At 40.0% G+C, this 22,399-nt stretch overlaps 1 protein-coding gene and 5 non-coding genes across 7 annotated transcripts; all 6 read right to left on the minus strand.

The window, feature by feature from the left end:
* Nucleotides 1-2: 2 nt before the first annotated feature.
* EIF4A2 (eukaryotic translation initiation factor 4A2) lies at nt 3-6,227 on the minus strand. Of its 2 annotated transcripts, none has more exons than XM_069475220.1 (11): nt 6,165-6,227; nt 5,318-5,363; nt 5,099-5,231; nt 4,680-4,819; nt 3,712-3,880; nt 3,486-3,595; nt 3,110-3,253; nt 2,664-2,801; nt 2,336-2,425; nt 2,027-2,106; nt 3-782 (listed from the first exon to the last, which is right to left on the minus strand). In XM_069475220.1, the coding sequence occupies exons 1-11, from the start codon at nt 6,191-6,193 to the stop codon at nt 638-640; spliced, it is 1,224 nt and encodes a 407-aa protein (XP_069331321.1). In that variant the 5' UTR covers nt 6,194-6,227; the 3' UTR covers nt 3-637. The 2 variants fall into 2 exon arrangements, with proteins under 2 accessions (XP_069331321.1, XP_069331320.1); XM_069475219.1 differs by having other exon boundaries at nt 30-782; nt 5,318-5,366; nt 6,165-6,199.
* On the minus strand, nt 2,165-2,305 carry LOC138388981 (small nucleolar RNA SNORA4). The gene has a single exon (XR_011234428.1). It is a non-coding gene; the product is annotated as a small nucleolar RNA SNORA4 (small nucleolar RNA).
* LOC138388959 (small nucleolar RNA SNORA63) lies at nt 2,488-2,618 on the minus strand. Its single transcript, XR_011234407.1, has one exon. It is a non-coding gene; the product is annotated as a small nucleolar RNA SNORA63 (small nucleolar RNA).
* LOC138388648 (small nucleolar RNA SNORA81) lies at nt 2,887-3,064 on the minus strand. Its single transcript, XR_011234175.1, has one exon. It is a non-coding gene; the product is annotated as a small nucleolar RNA SNORA81 (small nucleolar RNA).
* Nucleotides 3,313-3,440, minus strand: LOC138388960 (small nucleolar RNA SNORA63). Its single transcript, XR_011234408.1, has one exon. It is a non-coding gene; the product is annotated as a small nucleolar RNA SNORA63 (small nucleolar RNA).
* On the minus strand, nt 4,921-4,989 carry LOC138388651 (small nucleolar RNA SNORD2). The gene has a single exon (XR_011234178.1). It is a non-coding gene; the product is annotated as a small nucleolar RNA SNORD2 (small nucleolar RNA).
* Nucleotides 6,228-22,399: the final 16,172 nt, after the last annotated feature.

Consider the following 22,399-nt stretch of genomic DNA (forward strand, 5'->3'; position numbering starts at 1 on the left):
CCTTTAAAGTGAATATACAATTTATTTAACATTCAAACTTCATTAAGACATGTGCAATATGGCAATTTTACTGGGGATTTAACCCTACCTAGGATATGATTGCTTGCTGGGGCTTAGCAACAGGGTCCAGTTCACACTTAGCACTAATTAAATACTTTATTGAATAAATACAATACCAAACAAAATGCATTCAAATGCTTTCTAAAAAAATCAATTTTAAAGGCCTTTCTATTCAGGCTAATGACAAACACAATAAAGGCAGATATGCTAGTTTAACATAATTGGCTGATTTTATACAGCACTTATATCGTTTAGTCCACAAGTATATTATTAAATGATAGAGAACATCTAATACAACCATTTCTACAGAACTAGGAAATAAATTTCTAAGAAAGAAAGATTTTACAGACCCCATCTTTTATACCCACCCCAACAGTCTAACTCTAAAGAGGATAAAGCCAATGACTTTCCTCACAAGAGCTCACGACTAATGTCGCTTTGCTATCAAAATCTGTATTTCTGATCCGTTATGAGCATTGAGACAAGATTCAAATATTCCCAAAGAAGCACAATGCACGTTGTGATCGCCTATTCAGCAACAGCGAGCACTGCATTCAAAACTATCTCATCCCAGGAATTAAATAAGGTCAGCCACATTCATGGGCATTTCCTCCACTGTAGTATTGTAGAAAGTCTCAATGTCACGAAGAATCCTCTTGTCTTCTTCAGTAACAAAGTTTATAGCCACACCTTTCCTCCCAAATCGACCCCCTCTGCCAATTCTGTGTAAGAAAAAGAAATCAGCAATCAGAATGTTACTTCTCACGTAATTTATGAACTACTGAACATGACGATCCACTTGTTAACCATCAGCTGCTGTTTACTTATCAAGGTTATAGTTCGTGCTTCTAAATGGAGCACTAGCTGCTAATCAATATCTAGAGAAAAAAGTCTTCCTTTGCAGTTAGTGCCAAAAGGATTCAAGGCTTGTCTGGCTGCAAAATGAGATTTCATCAGGTGTTTTGAGCAGTATTATAAAGCAGATGACAGTACTGTGTTTGGGGCAGTGAAACTAAAGCCCATACCAAAGTGGGCCAGCCAAGAGCAGGTGTCAGCCTGGGACAGATGTAAACACCAGGGATAAAACAAAAAGAACAGTTACGTAATCCATTTCGACGCACTTCTGGAACTGTAGACTGTAAATACAAATGCTGCAAGGTTAACTATTTTCTAAAACTTACTTTTTTCCAGTGGGAAAACTAATTTGGTATGGTAACCCAAACTTATCACTGCTTTTTTGCTCAGTTTCACACGTTATAACTCAAATTACTCAAACGTGTTTAACTCCGAACAACTCTCTACCTTCCTGATAGAAACCAGACAATACAAACCACCTAGTAAGAAATACTCCCTAACAGAAATGCTAATATACAAAATGCCTTGGCTGGAGCAACTTAAAATATTAAATAATCATGACAAAAGAAAAACAAATATAAATACCGACTCGCTCTTTATTCAAACAGTGTGCTGTTTCGCTTATGATTCCACGTCCTAAATTACGTCAACGCCGTTTCTGAGTGCCATCTCGTCATCAACTGCTGCTATCGACTCCTGTATTTTTTAAAAAGTCTTTTTTTATATCATATAACAAAGTACAATTCAATTTATTTAGGGATAAAGCCACTAAAACTAAACCAGGGATCACTCAAATTGCTACCAGGCGACACCAAGAAAATCCCAACTATAGAAAAATCATCACCAAGAAAAAAGCACATGGACACAAGAACATCACTAAAAATAAAGCTCAGAGCTAAAACCAACAGATGTCAATATAAACCTGATCTGTATGTTATATCCACAATCAGGGCAACATCTCCACGTTTTGCCACTTTGTTCTGACCTGTCTTTCCAAGTACAACTTTACATCATCTAAGTTACTGTCCTTTTACCTTTCATACAAATCACAGTGGAAAACAACACATGAGGTTTTCTTTTCTAATACACAGTCAAGATGCCATCTTCTCACCTGTGAATGTAGTTTTCACGATTGGTAGGTAGGTCATAGTTTATAACCAAAGACACTTGTTGCACATCAATCCCACGAGCCTGAAATACAATGATGTATATGTTAATAATCCTAATTTAACAAACTGGACACCTATGTAATGTAGGCCACAAAATAGTAATGAACTATACTAAGTGGTATAGCCCACTGTGGAGTGTGGTCTTTTCTTTATTCTCCCAAATAGCCCAAGTTGGTAAAGGTTATAATAAAACCTTCCCCCCAAAACTTAACTTTTGGTAGATTTAAAGAAGTAGTAGGAGACATACTTACCAACAAGTCAGTAGTGATTAGAACACGGCTTGACCCTGATCGGAATTCCCTCATGATAACATCTCTTTCCTTCTGGTCCATGTCACCATGCTGCAAAGTAACAAACCTTAATTCAAGAATCACCAGTCAGGTCAATATTTACTTTTATCAACATGTATGAGACCAAGCGTCCCTGGCTGCTACAAGAGTATAACAGACAGGTATAGTAAAGAAACACTTTATTTTGAGCAGGGGGAACAACAACACAGCACTTTACAGCTATATTGTAGTCTGAATCCTGCTTTAATGGAAATGTAGACATCTTAACGACAAAGTTAGAACCTCTTACCAGAGCAGATACTGTGAAGTCTCTGGCATGCATTTTCTCAGTGAGCCAGTCCACCTTGCGCCTTGTATTGAGAAATATAACAGCCTGTGTAATGGTCAGTGTCTCATACAAGTCACAAAGTGTATCCAACTTCCATTCCTACAATATTTCAAAGAGAAAATTAACAGTCATTTAAAATGTTTTCAACCTTCATTTGTTAGAAATCCATTCTGTCTATCTTACAATATATTGCACCGAATCTTAAGACAAAGGACACTGGACATTAAGAAAGAGGTCCACCCTAGTCTTTACAATCCAGTGCAGTTACTTTTCTTCCTGTGTGTACTCTGCTAGCATTATTACAAAAACCAAGACATGGTCCTAGTTTCTGCAATTTTAGCACAGTGCTTATACAAGAAGGTAAAAAAATCTGGCTAACACTGATGTTTAAGAATTAGACAAATTACCTCTCTTTCAACATTAATATAAAACTGTTTGATTCCTTCAAGGGTCAATTCTTCCTTTTTCACCAGAATGCGAATAGGATCTCTCATGAATTTTTTGGTCACTTCCAACACATCAGTTGGCATTGTGGCAGAAAGCAACACAACCTTAAAAATAGACAATGATTATGTTGTAGCACAATTTTCACAGCATTTCTAAAGGAAAAATGTTTGAGACCAAGCGTCCCTGTCTTACTACGGAATGAAGTTAGACAGAGATAGTTATATATCAATTGTTTTAAGCAGGGGGAACGACAATATTAACACTTCAGTTATATTGTAACAGTACCTGCTACATTAAACCAAACCTCCACTTAAGAGGGAGTGAAATAAAGCTTACCTGAATACTTGTATTTAATTTTTGGAAAATCTCATAGATTTGATCCTTAAACCCTCGGCTTAACATTTCATCTGCTTCATCCAAAACGAACATTTTGATCCATTTTGGAGCTGTTAAAAACAAAGTCATACTATTTTCTCTAGAGTCGTAAGATACTATTTAACTTCTTTTTGACTATATAACAGTAAAAACACATTACATTCTTTAAAAAAAAGATAGTACTTACAAAGGTATCGTCTGTTTAACATATCAAACACTCTCCCTGGTGTACCAACTACAATATGTGGTGCTTCAGCCTGAAGTTTTTGCATTTCATTTCGAACATTCGTTCCACCAATGCAAGCATGACAAGTTGCTCCCATATAGTCTCCAAGTGCAAGAATTACCTTTTGGATCTAAAAACCAAAAACCTTAATCATCATCAGGCAGAATCACAAGCTCTGTGACTAACTTCCAGAACATAATGGCATGTATCTGTTCTGCCAACAGCTTTTATGCATGCATAGCACAGAACTACTTTCAAGCTTAAAATGCAGACTGATTTAACTGCCTCAAAATAAAATTCCCCTAATACCTTTCTTGTGCCTTGTCAAACTTGGGATTCTGTTGCCCCACGTATCAGCTAGGCAATTAAAGAACTAGTATCATTCCCTACATTATCCCTCACTGTGTAGGAAGGTGTAAATAATGAAACTTAAAAAGTTCTCCAATTACAGCTGGGGAAGATGTTGGTAATTTTTTTCCCCCGCAGGGTACTGTGCCTTACATAATTTTGACCTTAATAAAGCCTACAGCTTTATTAGGAAGGTTTACTTCAAAGCCAATACAGCAGTAAGCTTTGAAAACATAGCATGCAACAGATGCATCACAAACTACTGAGACAGTCAAATGGTAACATGTCACTGCAGTTTTCACGTTGCACAACTGCATTCAAACTTAAAAAATGGGGATGGATCTAGTATACCCTGAACAGAAAGCTTCAGATTCTCAATCTGTTGGTATACAACCCTACAAACCATACCTGTGCACCCAGTTCCTGTTTAACTTTCAACAAAAACTCCCTGCATGCATGGACAATTAAAAGGAGGGCTCTGATATAGGACCAATTTATACTAAGTTTTAAATTCTTCACAGTTGTGAAACCTGAAACCTATGCAACACGCAAGCAGTTTTTTTGAACTACACTATCAATACCTGTTGAGCCAGTTCTCTGGTGGGGGCCAATACTAGTGCTTGGGTCTCCTTGAACTCAATCTCCAACTGTTGCAGGATGGAAATAGCAAATGTGGCTGTCTTGCCAGTACCTGACTGAGCTTGAGCAATCACATCATACCCTAAAAAAAGTAGGATACATATTTACCGATCCCACATCAAATCGTCACTTCTACTTCACACCATGTATTCCATTTGGAACATAAAATATGCCCAAATAATCAAGTGATCAGCAATGAGTATTCTCTTCATTTCAGGTCAGTCCCGAAAGATGATTGCCATCATTTCACTTTAAGGAATACAAATAGGTGCTAGTCCCCCAAAGGTTACTTTCCCTTTTATGGTCCAGGTCTACGTACAACAATGAATTCGTTTTTTAAGAACGTCAGTGTTTCTTTTACCTTTAATACAAGGAATAATTGCTCTCTGCTGAATAGCTGAAGGCTTCTCAAAACCATAAGCATAGATGCCCCGAAGAAGAGACTCTTTTAAATTCATATCATCAAAGTTATCAACAATCTCATTCCAGTTGCTCTGTGATTTAAAACAAAAAACAAAGGAATAAATGAGACGAACAAACTCACCTGTCCAGAGTTTCAAAATCCACACCCGTTTCTTACCTCGATGACACCATCGGGGTCCATTCCCTCTGGGCCGCCATGTTCTCTGCTGACAAGAATGCTGCAGTTAGACAACATCCCTTTCCCAAGCCGCCTTAACTACACCTTAAAGGGACAGGCAGCCCTTTAAACCTGTCTCATCACATTACCCTCCCCGCTGCGAGCACACTTTCTAAGAGCAAGAATAACCGTCACAGGGCAAATACAAGACTGCGCGCCTCCTCTTAAGGTAGAGGGCTGCGGAGGCCCCCAGGCCCGAGCGCCCGGCGCTCCCGTTTCGGCGGTCGGGCGTCTCGCGAGAGCTGCACGCGCTGAGCTCCGCCCCTAACACTGCGCAAGCCGAGTGATTGACGCGGTTGGGGAGGCCCGGCGATGGCCGTGCCAACGGTTCGCCGGCACCCGGGTGTCGGTCCAGTCCCGTCGCTTTCGCCCCGTGGCGGGTGGGCGCCGCTGCCACCCGTTCCCCCCTAAGTAAAGCTTAGGACCCCAACTCGTGCTGTTGACCGAAAACAAAGCTTCGAGACCCGATTACACTGTCCCGAATGCAGACTACGCCACGGCTTTTAACTAAACATTTGCCGTGTTCCACACAGGGAAGGGACGGAAATGTCACAGGCCTTTGGGAGAAATGACACCCTTTAACCACTCCGTTTTCGCACCCATGTCCTATCTCCACGCAATCTGGGGCCCTACCCACTATGGAAGCTTCTCGAAGGACACAAGGGTACTGTACCCCAGGGAAACGTCTAGGAACCTGGAGTTCCTTGCCTCCAACCTATTCACTACAGTCTCCCCCGGCGCCACATGACCTTCGCTACCGAACACGGCCACCGAAAGAGCGCCATACCTGTTATAATCCGCAGAGCCACCAGACATGATCCGAAGAACCACTCAGCGCACGACTGAAAAGACAGCAGGTCCGCGCCACCCGTTTTTTATAGGCTCGCGGCCGGAACCCGTTTCTTGCGGAGGAATTTTCTCGTCGCTCTTCGGTCAGCCACAAAATTATGATCCTGAGCTCGTTACCGCAGGTAAAATCCTAACCAAGTTGATGGAAAGATCCAAATTTGATAATTTCTCGATATTACAAGGTCTCTGGAAACCCCAGGACCCGGAGGAAGTCTGGGACTCTTTGCTGTGCGGCGGAAGAATATTGCTGCGGTGGTGCTCAAATACCGCGCTCCCCGCCCGCCTTGCTCCTACGGGGTTTCCGCGTCCCTGACGCAGAGGCGGGCCGGGGGAGCCAGGGTCGGGTCGGGAGGCGGAAGCTCGGGGTGCGCTGCTCGCTGGGCGGCCGGGGCTTCCTACTGTCGAGGGGGCCTAGCTCGCCGCGGGCTGCCGGCACTTGGGTGCCGGAAGGGCAGGGACATCCACGTCTCCGCTGGAGGGGACCAAGTTATTCTGCCTGTGCCCACCGCTGTTTAATTTGACAATAAAGAGCCTCGGCCTGGCATTTTTGCCTGATCGTTTAACATCTCGAAAGTGTGAAACTCCTGCTAGGGAAAATGTCGGCCATCCAGCAAGTCCAGAAAATCCGGTTTACCGGTACGTTTTGCAGCGCGAGAAAAAATGTGTAGTATCATTTGCAAACGTCTCTGTAGTAGCCAACTCTATTATGTTGCTTCTAGTCTTCTCTCCCTCTCTTTTTAAAAACAATGCTAATGATTTTAACCTAACAGGTGTGAGGAATGCCTGATAAAATAACTTTGCAAGTGGATAAAATCATTCTAAACGTAAGCAAATAGATTATTGCTAAGGATCAGTAATTTTCCTTGTAACGCAGTAATTTAAATGGATGGTTCTGGCAGATGACAGCTCAGTGCTGCTTTGGAACTATACAGGTTTTGATTCCAGTGTATACTGGTTTTTTTTTTTTGTTTTTTTTTTTAAAGATTTCGAGTTTTAATTGCCTATACATAATGAAATATTGATCTTACTGAAATTCAAAACAATGCAATCCTTGCTGCTAAATAAACTGCAAGATTGTTTAAGCTTCCGAGGTTTTCAACTAGCCCCAACCCAGGTTCCTTGATAAAAAAAAAAAATAGTATATTTAATCATTGAATTTTAAAATACAATCCTACCCACGGTGCAATCCTACCCACCATCACAAATACTCAGGAAAACATTTTCTCATTTATTCAGCAGCCCAACTTAAAGTCTTATTAGTAGAAAAACTGACTCTTAATTTTCTAAATTATAGAAGATATTTGGTTCTAAATACTACTTGATTTTTTATAAAAAAATATTTATTTGAAAATTATCATTGTGCCAGATACTTTGACAAAAGTAAATAGCAAAATGACAAAGTGGACCCAGCCCTCCATGCAGTGATGGTGCCCCTCATTCATCCTTATGTAGTGCTCAAATCCAGATTTGAGGTGATGCGGGACATTTTCTGAGAACTATGGTTATAAGAAATCGTTATTGTCTCATCCAAAATCCAATAAAATATCCTGGGATCTAAGAAACTAAAGAAAATACTAAATCTACTAAATACTAAAAGTGACCAACCATTTGATCTCACTTGAGTCTTAGAGTGAAATCAATTGATCATAGGGTGAAATCAATCAACAATTAACACGTAATTGTTGAGTGTTGTCTTTAGCACTACAACTAGTTGTTGTGGAGGATTTTTCAGAGTCTCTTAAGGGGAAGTAATCAAGGGCAAAATTCTATGGTTTCGGTTACAAGCGCTGAGGAAATTTCAGAATAAAATTCAGAGTCAAAATCCAGACCACACTGCAAGTAACTCTACAATATCTTTCTAATAAATGCTGTGCTTACCACAATTGCACGTGCTTACTAAATAATAAATAGCATTAATATGTAATAAATGAATTAAAGATCAAAACATTTACTTTAGAACATACTCTCTTAAATTTAAGAAAAGTGTTTCTACTTACCTGGAATCTGAAAATCAGATAGCCTTCTCAAAGTCAACTATAAATGCTTCTTGGCCAACCTGGAGTGTGTGAGACCATTTATACTGCAAACATTACTAAAAATAATATTCTTTCCCTATGTGAGCCAACCACTATAGTTTAGTTTTTGTGGGTTTTTTTTTTCATTTTTTTTTATGTTTTGTTTTGTTTTATTTCAGCATATTACGGGGGTACAAATGTTTAGGTTACATATATTGCCTTTGCCCCACCTGAGTCAGAGCTTCAAATTGGTATCAACTGTAGTTTAGTTTTGCTCTTCCCTGGCCTCAGCTGATGATTATAAACCCATCTACCAGAGGAAGCAAGAAATTAGTACAAATTTGTCAGCACTACGTAGAAAAACAATAATAAAACCTTAAAAGAGTATGCTTTATGGTGGTAGTGACATTTTCCTATAGAAAATATGATGCATTCTCATTATTTGGGGGGCATTTGTGTGCCATCTTGAGGTTCTTACATTATTTTAAATGCATCAGTTGATTTTAAGTGATAGGTACACATTTAAAGCACTGTCTTGATAATCTGTTGATACATAACATTTACTAGGGTATGTGTTTCGGAGCTAATTATTACTTATTAATGTTATTTTATTATTTAAAATACAGTATAATATATGCTGTCCCTATGGCTATATTTCAGTGTTTGAAAAAACTGCCTGGAGCTGGATAGGGAGGGTAGTACTGCTCACCTCTTCTTATTCAATTACTGGAGGGAATTAGAGACCAGGTTCTGCTTGCTTGCAGTGCCCCCTGAAGCAATTTGCAGGTGGCACTCACTGCCGTGTTCTTCACAATAACTTCTAAAACTATTTGCATGGAGATAGATAAAGATATAAACAGAGTTGAAGAAAATGGAGAAAACTGAGGAGTGCCATGGAAGGGCTGTTGAAATACATAAGAACTAAGTCTGAATCCATTACTCTATTGTGTAACCAAGATACGGAAGTTTTTCTACCCTTACTGAGAAAGGCTAACATAAAAGTACATTGCTATACTCTAAATCAGGAGATTGAAAACCATGGTATGCATAAAAATCAATGGGAAATTCTATCTGAAATGCAGATATCTGTGGGCTTTGCCCTGTCACCCAGATTCACCAGATCTGAAGTAGGGCCAGCTTTTTATTTTGAAAAATGTAAACCTACAGAAAAGTTGCAAGAATAAAACTGATTACCGAATGTTTTGTCCTATTTACCAATTGTTAAGTTTACCCTATTTGTTCTATGACTTTCTCTGAACCTTTTGAAAGTTACATATATGGTAACAATTCATTCCTAAACATCCTTTAAATGAAGATATTCTCTTTCCATAAAACCATAAAAATGTCATTATACCCTAAAAATTTACTATTGATACAAGAATATTATCTACAAAACTATCTATATTCAAAATTTCACAAATGTCCCAATAATATACTTTATGTTCTTTTTAATTTCAAAGTATTATGGAGGTACAAATGTTTTTGGTTACATAGATCACTTTTGTAATGCTTGAGTCAGGGTTAAAAGTGTGCCAGTCACCCAGATAGTTTTCATTGTACCCGATAGGTAGGTTTTCACCCATCCTCTCCTTCAACCTCCCCTCTGCTTATTTTTAAAATCTAAAATCCAATCAAGGATCACATACATTTAGTGGTCCTGTCTCTTTAGTCTCTTTTAATCTAGAGGAGTACCCCCTACTTGCTTCCTATCGTTTATAACGTTGACATATTTGAATATTCCAGACCAGTTTGTTTTTGTTTCTTTGTTTTAGAATGTCCCACAATTGAATTTTTATCACTGGTCCCTCATTATTAGATTCCGTTTCAACCTTTTTGGCAAGAGTACTTCATATAGGTGGTGAAAAATCCTCCTCAACCCATCACATCAGGAGGCGCATAATGTTAGATTTCGCATTATCCGCATGTGATTTTGATTCAGGTTAGTTCAGGGAAAAGAAAAACCTGCTTCAGGCCAGGTGCAGTGGCTCACACCTGTAGTAGTCCCAGCACTTTGGGAAGCTGAGGTGGGAAGGACCGCCTGAGGCCAGGAGTTGGAGGTTACAGTGGGCTATGATTGTACCACAGCACTCTAGCCTGGGCAATATAACAAAACCCCATCTCTACCAAAAAAGTTAAAAAATTAGCCAGGCGTGGTGGTACACTTCTATAGTATCAACTACTTGGGAGGCTAAGGTGGGAGGATCGCTTGAGCTCAGGAATTTGAGGTTACAGTGGGCTATGATTGTCCCTCTGCCCTCCAGCCTTGGGCAACAGAGCGAGACTCTGTCTCTAAGAAAAAAAAAGAAAGAAAGAAAGAAACATGCTTTAAACCTTTTGAAGTTTTGTGCTTCATTTGAAGTCATGAAACTTTATAGAAGTTCTGTATTATCTGCTCTACTGCTTTATTTGAACTGATAAAACCATCAACAACAAACAAATAACTATTAAAGTGTATAGCATGGTGCTGAGTCCTTGCAAGCATCTAGAAAAAGAAAAGGGACAGTTTTCACCTTGTGTCCAACTGAGAAAGTAAAATAAGCACATAAAAAACAACTTAAGAGAACAATTGTCAATCAGGTAATTAAAGATCAGAAAATTTGTCAATACTCAATGGAAAAACAGATACACTTCTATTCTGCTGGTGGAAGTTTAAATTAATGTAACATTTTTGAGAATATTTTGGTAATATGAAGAATTAAAATGTACATGTCCTTCGACCCAACAATTCCAGTTAGGAATTTTATTCTAGGCATATACTAGCACAAAAATTCAGAACCCAACTCCCTCTGCCCTCACAATGAACCAGGACATTTCTTCATTATTTTAATAGCAAAAAACTAGAAACAAAATAAATGTCTATCAAAAGGAGATCAGTTAGTAAATTGTATGCTATGCCTATTAAAAACAATGCAGTAGCCAGGTGTGGTGGCTCATGCCTGTAATCCTAGCACTCTGGGAGGCCAAGGTGGGAGGATTGCTTGAGGTCGGGAGTTCCAGACCAACCTGAGCAAGAGCGAGACCCCATCTCTACTACAAATAGAAAAAATTAGCCAGGCATGGTGGCGCGTGCCTGTAGTCCTAGCTACTCGGGAGGCTGAGGCAGGAGGATAGCTTGAGCCCAGGAATCTGAGGTTGCTGTGAGCTAAGCTGATGTCACGGCACTCTAGCCTGGGCAACAGAGCGAGACTCTGTCTCAAAAAACAAACAAAAAACCCAATGAGGTTTACTTCTACTTCTGGAAAGATGGAGTAGACATACTTTTCCCAATTCCTCCTACTAAGTACAACTAAAACTCTGTACATTATACATACAACAAACACGAGAAGACTCTGAGAGGTGGAGAAAAGAAGGCAGACTGGCTGGGAACCTCGAGACAAGCATGGTGGTAAGTTCTCTGGGTTTTCTTTTTGCTTCACGTATCCCAGATTGAAAATGAAGCTGCTAGCAACCCAGAAAAGCCAACAGGCACAGACAAGAAAAAGCCCCAACAAAAGTCTGCTTTCTCTACCCAAAGAACAAGGAAATGGGCATCCTAGGGAGACAGAAAAATTTTAGACAATAATTGCATTATTTCAGCTAAAAACCACAGAAGAAACTGAAGTCCTACACACATCCATGCCAGCAAAAGCCAAGTGGGGAGCCTATGATTCCGTCCTTGGGAGGCTATACTGAAGCACCCTGACATCCCCCCCCACCACTAGCACCTTCATGTTATCTGTAGAGACCACATGGGGAGCTGGAACTCCCATCCCCACCCAGCAGCAACAAGGAGCACCCCCTCTAGTGTGAGTGGGAAGCCTGGCCGCCTTCCTCCTCCTGGCAGCAGAGAGGCAGTGCTTTCCTTCTCCTGCCAGAGTGGCATCAGAGAAAACCAGCTAAAACAGATTTAAGTAAGATCTAATAAGCACATGAAAAAATGCTTGACATTACTAATCACTAGAGGAATGCAAATCTAAACTACAATGAGATACCACCTCATATCATACCACCCATTAAGATGACTATTATAAAAAAACAAAACAACACCAGACAATAATTGTTGGCGTGGATGTGGCAAATTGAAATCCTTTTACATTGCCAGTAGAAATGTAAAATGGTGTAGCCACTGCAGGAAACAGTATGATAGTTCCTCAAAAATTTAAAGAATTGCCGTATGATCCACCAATTCCACGTCTGAGGACATACCCAAAGGAAACGAAAGCAGAGATGCAAAAGGATATTTGTACACCAGTGTTCACAGCAGCATTATTCACAATAGCCGAAAGGTGACAACAACCCAGACATCCATTGGCAGATCAATAGATAAACAAAAGGTATTTTATACATACAATGGAATATCATTCAGCCTCAAAAAGGAATGAAATTTTGAAACATGCTACAATACGGATGAACCTTTGTAGACATTATACTAAATGAAATAAGGCAGACACAAAAGGACAAATAGTATATGATTCCACTTATATGAGCATAGAAACAAAGTAGAGGGTCATAAGGGACTGGGAGGAGAGGAGAATGAGGAGTCATTGTTTAATGGATGCAGAGTTTCAGTTTGGTAAAAAAGGTTTAAAGATGAATAGTAGTCATGGTTGCACAACGTTATGAATATACTTACTGCCACTGAACTGTACACTTAAAAATGGTTAAAATGCTAAGTTTTATGCTATGCATGTTTACCAAAGTAAAAACCAAAACCAAAAAACATTTCTAGTCAAATAATCCAATTAGAATGAAGTTAATCTGTTAGAATGAAGTTCTCCCACCTAACATGTGGTTGTTAGTCTACTGATTAAAATATATATATATAGAGAGAGAGAGAGAGAAAGCTCTAGAGTCACATAAGAGTCTCCAGGTTTCAATAGAAAATCACTTATGCCGAGAATCATGAAAATCTCAAACTGAATGAAAAATACAACGGATGCCAACTCTGAGATGACAGAAATCTTAGAATCTTCTGATCAAGATTGTAAAGCAGCCATCACACACACAAAAAAAGCTTCAATGACCAATTATGAACATACTTGAAACAAATGAAAAAATAAAAAGGAAAAATTGTTAAATTTGACTCATCCTCAAAATGAAAAACCTTTGCTCACTTTTTTTTTTTTTTTTTTTCCAATGGTAGGTAGATTATTTAGGGCCTGGGACACACAGAGGAGGAACCCACACCCATGGTGTGTGTGTGTAGGGGGCTGAGGTTGAAGATACCTGACGGTCACTTGTAGAATCGCAGTTTCTGGCTGTGTTGGATGAAGGGGAGCTGAGGGCCAGGTTAGCTGGCAAAGCCTGAACTTTCTTGGTGGTCGCATCTGCGTAGGGAGCTGGGGGTAAGCAAAGAATCTAGGGGCTGGGGGCAGAGCTTGGGGCAAATCCACCAGGCACTGGCAGGATGAGCCAGAGAAGCCAGTATGCTGGCTGCATGTTCCAGCTGCTTTTTCCAGGACGGAGCACCACCAGGCTGGAGGAATGCTGTTGGGGTGGGCTAAAAGTGGCCCAGGAGGCACAGGGCCCTGGCTGAGACAGATACTGCACTTCAGGAAACGCTGAGCTGCTCTGAGCAGCTGACTGGGACAGTAGGTCTGCTGTGTGGGCACATTGTGAGGTAGGCGCTGAGCAGTCACAGCCGCACAGCCTGGGCTGCCTGCGACTCGCCCAGGCTCGGGTCCCTGCGGAGGCAGCTGCTGAGCCCACGGAGTTCCAGGCTGTAAGCGCCTGGGGTCTGAACATCTGTTTGGCTCTGTCAGCTGCCCTGTGAGCGCCCGGCGCTGGTGTCCCCCAGCGCGCCCTGCATGCAGAGGTGAGTTCCCGCGTGAACAATCGGGCGCTGCTGGTACCCAGAGGATGTCAGAGTGGTCAGGTCGCTCCGCGTCTTTTGCCTCGGTTTTTCTTCCTGATAGAAACTTTGTTGAGCTGCAGGAAAAGCGGGTGCTTCTCTTTCCCTTGGGTCCAGAGCTTCTCCTGCAAATTGAGGATTTGTTTCACCGTCTTGTCTGGTGACATTCTCTCTTCCATCTCCCTTTTCTTCCTTTGTCTTGCTCTTCCTCCATCTTCTGTTCCATTCTCTTGTCCACCTCTTCTTCCCACCGCTTGCGCTCCCGCCGCGGGCGCTCCTTGGATGCACTGCCTACCAGACCACTGGCCGGGCCTGCGGGGGAGCCTGCTGTCACTGGGGACCCGGGGACCGCGCCCGGCCCTACAGAAGCCCAGCTGGTCACAGGGGCGGCGGAGCACCACCCAGCTGGCAGCCAAAGCTCCTCCAAGTGCACGGGAAAACCTTGGCTTTTGAAAGATCCTGTTAAGGATGAAAAGAGAAAGAGTGTGAGAAAATATTTGCAAACCACATATCTGACAACGTACAGTTATCTAGAATATATAAAAACTCTGAAACAGTAAAAAACAACAATCCTAATACAACATGAGCAAAAGACATGAAAAGACGTTTCACTGAAGCAGATATACAGATGGCAAACAAGCACATGAAAATGTTTAACATTTTTAGCCATCTGAGAAATGCAAATAAAAACCACAATGAGCTATCACCATATACCTATTAAAATGGCCAAAATAGAAAAGAGTGACAACAACAAATTCTGGCAAGGATTCAGAGAAACTGGATCTCTAGTACATTGCTGGTGGGAATGTAAAATGGTGTCGCCATCCTGAACAGTTTGGCAGTTTCTTCAAAAACTAAACACAAAGCCACCATACTATACAATCCAGTTTCACTCTTGGGCATTTAGCTGAGAGAAATGAAGACTTATGTTCCCACAAAGATTTGTATGTGAATATTCATAGCAGCTTTATTTATAACAGCCATAAACTAAAAGCAATCCAGATGTCTTTCAACAAGTGAATGTTAAACTGAGTTACATTCACACTGTGGAAAACTACTCAGTAATAAAAAGGAAAGATCTATTTATTGTTACATACAACAAACTGGATGAATCTCCAGATTATGACGCTGAGTGAAATAAGTCAATCCCAAAAGGTTCCATCCTTCCTGCATGATTCCATTTATACTGTATAACAGTTTTGAAAAGACAAAATTATAGAAATGGAAAACAGATTAGTGGTTGTCAGGAGTAAGTGGGGGGGTGAAGGCAGGAGAGAAGTAAATGTGACCATAAAAGGGCAACATGAGGGCTCTTTGGGGGTGATGGAAATGTTCTGTACCATGTTAGTACACTGGCTGTGGTATTGTCCTATGATTTTGCTAGGTGTTACCATTGGTAGAAACTGAGTTTAAAGAGTACATGGGATCTCTCTTCATTCTTTCTTACAACTGTATGTGAATCTACAATTATCTCAAAATGTTAATAAACAGTATCATTGTAAAGAGAGAGAATTATTGCTAAATGTAATATAGCCTCCTGGATTGAATCCTGGTACAATAAAATTACTGAAAAACAATAATAATAAAAACAATAGCAATGAGGTCACTAGATCTATATATCTATATGGAAAGATGTTTAAGATATATCGTAAATTTAAAAACCTGGAAGAAACATTATATTTAGTAAGGTCCTGTTTGTGTTAAAAATGGATGGATATACACGTAGGTGTACACAGGGAACTGTGTATTACACATAATAATCTCAATCAAACATTTCTGGAAGGAATCGGTAATTACCTGTAGAGGGAGTACAAATGGGAGAGAGGAAAACTTACTTTTTACCTGACACACTACTGTTCAGTTTATATTTTTTGGTACCATGAGCATATATTACATTTATAATTTTTAAAATAATAATTACAATAATCACAATTCTTCAGGTTTAAGCAAATCTACCCATATCTTAGTACAAAAAATATGTTAGGGCATGGTTTTTTTTATTGTAAGAGTATTTCCTTTATCAAATGACAAATAATGGATTTACTTACAAATAATTTATCATGTGATTTAATTTGTAAAAGTGTGCACCTTCCCCATCCCTTTTATCTCTTAAAATTTACTTATCCTCTTAAGATCAGCTCAAAAACCTCCTCCTCCATGATGCCCTTCCTTATTACCCTAGAAATAAAATGATTTCTTTCCTTTGGACTCCCATAGAAACTCTTTGTGCTGCTCTTGTGATAACCTTCATGCTGTAGCTCAGAGTTCACTGATGTGTTTCATCTCTTCTACTACATTGTACACATCTTGAGAAGAAGAATTATGTTTTATTCATCTTTATCTCTCCCACAATATAAAGCCTGATGCCTTGATGCTTGTATTAGTTTTCTATTGCTGCTGTAACTAATTACTACTAATTTAGTGACTTAAAATAATACAAATTTATTCTCTTATAGTTCTGGAGAGCACAAATCCAAAATGGGTCTCCCAGGGCTAAAATCAAGCAGTTGGCAGAGCTGTGCTCTTTCTGGAGGCTCGAAGGAGAATGTGTTTCTTGCTTGTTTCATCTTCTAGAAGTTGCCCACATTCGTTGACTCATGGCCACATCACTCTGACATCTGCTTCCATCACTGGCACATCTTTTTTGACTCTGATTTTCCTGCCTCCTTCTTGTCAGGATCTTGGGATTACATTGAGCCCACCTGGGTAATACGGGATACTCTCTCCATCTGGAGATCTTTAATTTAATCACACCTGCAAAATTCCTTTTCCTTTGGAAATTAGGACATGGAAATCTTTGGGAGGGCCAATATTCTGCCTATCACAATGCTCAGTCAACTTTGCTGGATATTGTACAAAATAATAATTGAGAGACACCGGTAAAGAAGTGGTTAGAACAGAATAGAGTCGATTTGGAAAAGTTTCTAAGAAGTTGTGAATTTTGATCCAAAAATGGGAAAATGATTTTTTTAATACTTTCAGTTGCTGTTTTAGAGAAAATATTTTTTTGTCTCTTTTAATCTTAGGTCAGACAATTTGATGAAAAGATTCTTTCATTGATGGCAGTAAGTCCTAACTTATAGAGAAAGTACTCAATAAATATTTTTGAATGACTAGTAAGGCCATAATGATAAAGAGATATTAACTATTTCCTACACTGATTTGTAATGTCAACATTCTGTTTTAATTCCTTTTAGAGATTCTATTACCTCTTGCTATTCATATTTTAAAAGTGATACTTTCTGATGTTCCCTATGCTTCTATGACTAGCATTTTTATCCCTGGGCTTTGAAGGCCTTCATCTACTTACTGAAATGATGTTTTACATAAAGGTGCTTTTAACAAAGAACTGTTTTAATCTGTCTGGACAAAATTTATAAATTATGGTTCTATTTGCAATTTTTTTTTAATTTAAAAAGTCTTTTTTAGAGACCAAGTCTCACCACTGTGCCTGGCTTACTTGCAATTTTTTCTCTTACTTTTTTATTGCACAAACAATAATTTCAAAACAATAAAGGACATTGAAAACAATAGTATTTCTCCTAAACCTACCACATTAAGGAACAAAGCTCAGTGTGACAGAATAGTTCCTTCTGGTTGCTCCCTCAGTAGCTGCTTTGTTATTGCTGCTCTGCTGATGTTATTTGTGGATTTTGTATGGTGAGTTTGTCTAAATTCAAAGCTGAGGCTGAGTCATGAACTGGGTAGTGGTGCTCCTTAGATCCAGTCCCTGCAGCTAAGGCACAGTAGACTCAGAAGCAAAGCAGCGATTTACGGCCTTATTTCCTTGGTATCAATCCAACCATTCTTTAGTTATTCAGGCTTGATGATTTTGCCATACCTCAGTACTATCTGACTGATTTACCTCATTTTTCTTAACAAATTATTGTAACTATAGGTAAACTAAGTAAATTGCATTTACTTAGCTTCAGTGAAATCTCAGGTTTAATTTGTTATTTTTTTCTAATGATGATTAAAATAATTACATAACTATACGAGTAAATCCTACTGTGTGTTAATATACTCCACCTGAAATCTTCTGACTGTTTGGTATACACTGCTACAGACAGACTGTTGCCTGCCAGAATCTGTAGTCATTGAAATTCTGAATAGTGGGCCCGGTGAAGTTAAGTGTGGGGCTAGCCAGATAAATATTGTCAGTTGTTACTGGTGCAAATTATTTTTTATTATGTCAGTAGGACTCTGGCAAAAAAATAAAACAAAACAATAAAAACACCTCCTAGAACCGCCACTCTGCCCTTTGCCCATCTGTCCCCACTGCCATGCTGAGGTGATGCATACCTCACTGGTACTTTCTGAGATTGTCTCTGTTTGAGAGGCCTTTGAGTGCTGCCTAAAGGGAGAAGAGAGTCAAGGGGCAGTGCCCCTTTGTTTTCTTTTCCTTTAAAATCCTTTTGAAAGTAACTTTAAAACTTTGGACTTAGCCTTGATCTCATTAAAAGAAACTGTAGGTTACAATATCATCTAATAGGCTTTGTAAGAAAGCTATTATGTCAAATCCTTTAAATTTTCAAAGTACTAGGCTGTTTATTGTCCTTCACAAAAATTTAAGGAGGTAGGGATCAAGAATATGTAGTTTGGTGATATCAGGAATAAAGAGATCAGACTGGTGAAGAAAAGTCTATTTAATTATAATTTGTAAGGCTTGTGATAGATATTATAAGACACATATATTGGTTTTCGGCCACGGTTCCTGGCTCATAACTCACATAGCCATTGTTACAGTAAACAGAATTTCTCTTTCATATCATCTCCTGCCCTCCTTTCACCTGACTGAGGCTGGACTCTAATCTGATTGTAGGTCATAAGACCCTCATTCCAGAGAGGGTCCTGCCCCACACCCTGGAGGAAGGAAGGCTGCTCAGAGAGGCCAAAAAAAAAAACAAAAAAACCTGAACAGACAGGCCTTGCTGGGTTTAGATCATACCCTTTTGTCCAATCACATTTTGACACGGTTGTCCATGCTTCTATCATGCCTACCCAATGAAGTTTCCGTAAAAGGTCCAACAGGACTGAGTTTGGTCCAACAGGACTCCAGTTTCTGGAGAGCTGAAGACATGGAGGCTGACAGGAAGGTGAACAAAAACTCATCCACATGCCAGGAGGGTGATGAACCCCAACTCCATGGATACAGAAGGTCCTGTGCTTGGGACCCTTCCAGACCTCGATTTATGTATCTCTTCATCTGGCTGTTAATTCGTAACCTTTAAAATATCCTTTATAATAAACTAGGAAACGTGAGTGTTTCCCTGAGTTCTGTGAGCCGCTCCAGCAAATTAATCGAATCCAAAGAAAAGGTCATGGGAACCCCAGTTTGAAGCTGATTGGTCAGAAGTTCAGGGGGCTGAAACTTGTGACTGGTGGGAAGGAAAGGAGAGGACCTGTGGAGCTGAGCCCTTAACTGGTGGTTTCTGAGGCTTTCTCCATCAGAATTGAATTAAATTAGAGGACACCCAGCTGCTGTTCTGCTGCAAAATTGCTTGCTTATTTGGTGTGTGGGGGGAAACTCCCACACATGTGGTCACAGAAGTCTTCTGTGTTGATTGTCATCGTGGTGTGAGAGCAGAGGAAAAAACAGTTTGAGTTTTTTCTCCAACACAAGGCTCTATCTCTTGTTATATATAATGAAATACACCACCAGCCTGAGTAAGAGCGAGACCCCATCTCTACTAAAAATAGAAAAATTAGCCAGCTGTTGTGGTGTGCACCTGTTGTCCCAGCTGCTCAGGAGGCTGAGGCAGGAGATCGCTTGAGCCCAGGAGTTTGAGGTTGCTGTGAGCTAGGCTGATGCCACAGCACTCGACTCAGGGTAACAGAGTAAGACTCTGTCTCAAAAGAAAAAAAAAAAAAAGAAACACCAAAACTTTTCCCGAGATGTCCTCAGCTACTTAATATGTTTTTCCTGGGCTATTTATTCATGTTTAATCTCCCTTCTATTGCAAAGCAAATACAACTTTGCATTGTTTCTTTAATCTAATAATGTTTGCAGTAGAAAATGGAATTTACTCACTTAAATTGTTGATGAGCTTTAGTAGCCTTGATTTAATATGTCCTGTCTCTCTACATAACTTCATGTCTCTTTTGTTAGTCAGTTAAAAAATCTTAGGCCCCTGTGTCTAGTCTTGTTGCTGGCTGTACAAGTAAAATAAAAGGGTAATTCTATTAGATTTAAAGCTAAACACACCTCAAAACCTGGTCTTTGGACAAGGTAGTACTGCGATCAACTTAGTTGGCAAACTCCCTACAGAAGGCAGGGGAGGTGCTCCAGTCTGAACTCCCTGATATGCCAAAAGGAGTGAAAAGCAGAAGATCCTTTGGGGATCTTCAATGGGAAGCTTCCTGTTTTTCCTGCTTATCTCTAATTTGGGATTAGCTGTTGAATCTGTTAGACTCACTAAAGTAGATATTGAAAAGAAAATCTATCAAGTGAACTAAGTGAGGTTCCCAGGTGAAAAAGCAGACTCAGGGAGTGTATTTCTATATGGGAATTCAGATTAACCAAGTCAAAAGCAGTCTGATAACATAAAGTTAGCCAATCTCTATTTGATCTCTCGCCAGCTATATTTGTAGACAGTGAGGAGTCTTTGAGGGATAGATGCTGAACAAGTCATTCAGAAATGATGAGAGAAAAGCAGAGACACAGGAAAATAACAAAAGAAAACAAAAGTAGTTGCTCAACAGGGTACAAATTGAGGTATAATTACTAAATTTTCCTTTGGAGCACGTATTTTTCAACTTTGGCTGCCTTCTTTGCAGTGATCCTGGTTCTTAGAGGTAAAAAGCACGGAGGGGGTTGATTGTACGGAGACCAAATGATTTATCTCAAGACTGTTGCTGAAAGGCTCTGCTTGAGTGAACTGAGATGAGAGTTCCCTGGGCAATCCCTTAGGCTAACTAGAATGAGTTGAGGTTTCAAAGCTTCCCAGGGAACTCTGCATAGTTATGGATCTAGGTGGGATTTTTCAGGCTCTTAGGGGCTTCTATGGCCCTAACCTTTGCTCCACCCTGACCTTCCCCTTTAAATGGGGATTTTGTCTCTACAGATTAAAGTCTTCATTTTTAGGTAAATTTGGAATATTGCTATTTGGCTTCTCCTCTCTCCTGAAAGCTCACTAAAATACAGTAGAAAGTGTTATTAAAAAGACTTAAACACTAAAGAAAGTTGGAAAAAAGACAACAGCCCACAAAGCTTCTTAAATTAGAGCGCAAATGGGCAAATGATGACAAAATTAGCAGATGGGAGAAAGCTTAGTCCTAAACTGGGAGTGAGGAAAGCTAATAAGAGACCTCATTTATTCTGTAGAACAACCCAAAAACTCAGGAGTTGCTAGCACCATGTACCTTTGGACATGGGGATGTGAGAATGGAACATGAACACTGGTTGGAAATCTGTTAAAAAGACAGTTGCACGTCAGGAATTCCTTCGCCTACCCCAGGTAGTTAGGCAACTTTCTCTCCTCCACGCTGGCTAGTCTAGAGATTTATTCTCCAAAATTGGTGAATAGAAAGATCTCTGGATTGAGGGCCCTCATGAAGGTCCACTTAAAGTTTGGTGGCCATATTGAGAACTGGTTTCTCTGTCTCATATGGCTGGACTTGGGGAAAGGCCACATGTGCACTCAAAGGTCTACTATAAAGAGGTTTTTGCTATGCCATAGTGATTTACTTTTCTGTTCTTTTTTTTTTAATTTTTTAATTTTTTTTTTTTAGATAGAGTCTCACTCTGTCACCCTGGGTAGAGTGCAGCGGCGTCATTGTAGCTCACTGCAACCTCCAACTCCTGGGCTCAAGCAATCCTCCTGCCTCAGCCTCCTGAGTAGCTGGGACTACAGGTGCACACCATAATGCCCGGCTAATTTTTCTATTTTTAGTAGAGATGGGGTCTCATTCTTACTCAGGCTGGCCTCAAACTCCTGAGCTCAAGTGATCCTCCCATCTCGGCCTCCCAGAGTGCTAGGATTACAGGCGTGAGCCACCTTGCCTGGCCTACTTTTCTGTTCTTTTGCTACTACTATTGGCACAAAATTGAGAATTCTGTTTGGGCCATATTAAGTTTGACATAAAAACAGGGATGTTGAGTAGGCAGCTCAGTATATATGAATCTGGGACCCTGGGATGGCAGGGGACTGGCAGGGGGTGGGGAAGAGAGAAATCAGGTTGGAAAATCTCAGTTTGGGAGTCATTGGCATATATTATATATGGCATTTAAAAATCACTAGATTGAATGGTATTACCTAGGGTGTGAATATAGAAAAGACTGGGTAACAGATTGAGTCTAGAAGAACTCAACATTTAAAGGTCAGAAAA

This window comes from Eulemur rufifrons, chromosome 7 (genome assembly GCF_041146395.1).
Source record: "Eulemur rufifrons isolate Redbay chromosome 7, OSU_ERuf_1, whole genome shotgun sequence".
Lineage (NCBI taxonomy): Eukaryota > Metazoa > Chordata > Mammalia > Primates > Lemuridae > Eulemur > Eulemur rufifrons.

Coding starts and splice junctions, on each gene's coding strand:
- EIF4A2 (XM_069475219.1), bottom strand. CDS start 6,193: ATGTCTGGTGGCTCTGCGGATTATAACAG. Junction 5,367..6,164: donor GGCTCTGCGGATTATAACAG/GTATGGCGCTCT, acceptor CATTCTTGTCAG/CAGAGAACATGGCGGCCCAG. Junction 2,107..2,335: donor TAATCACTACTGACTTGTTG/GTAAGTATGTCT, acceptor ATTGTATTTCAG/GCTCGTGGGATTGATGTGCA.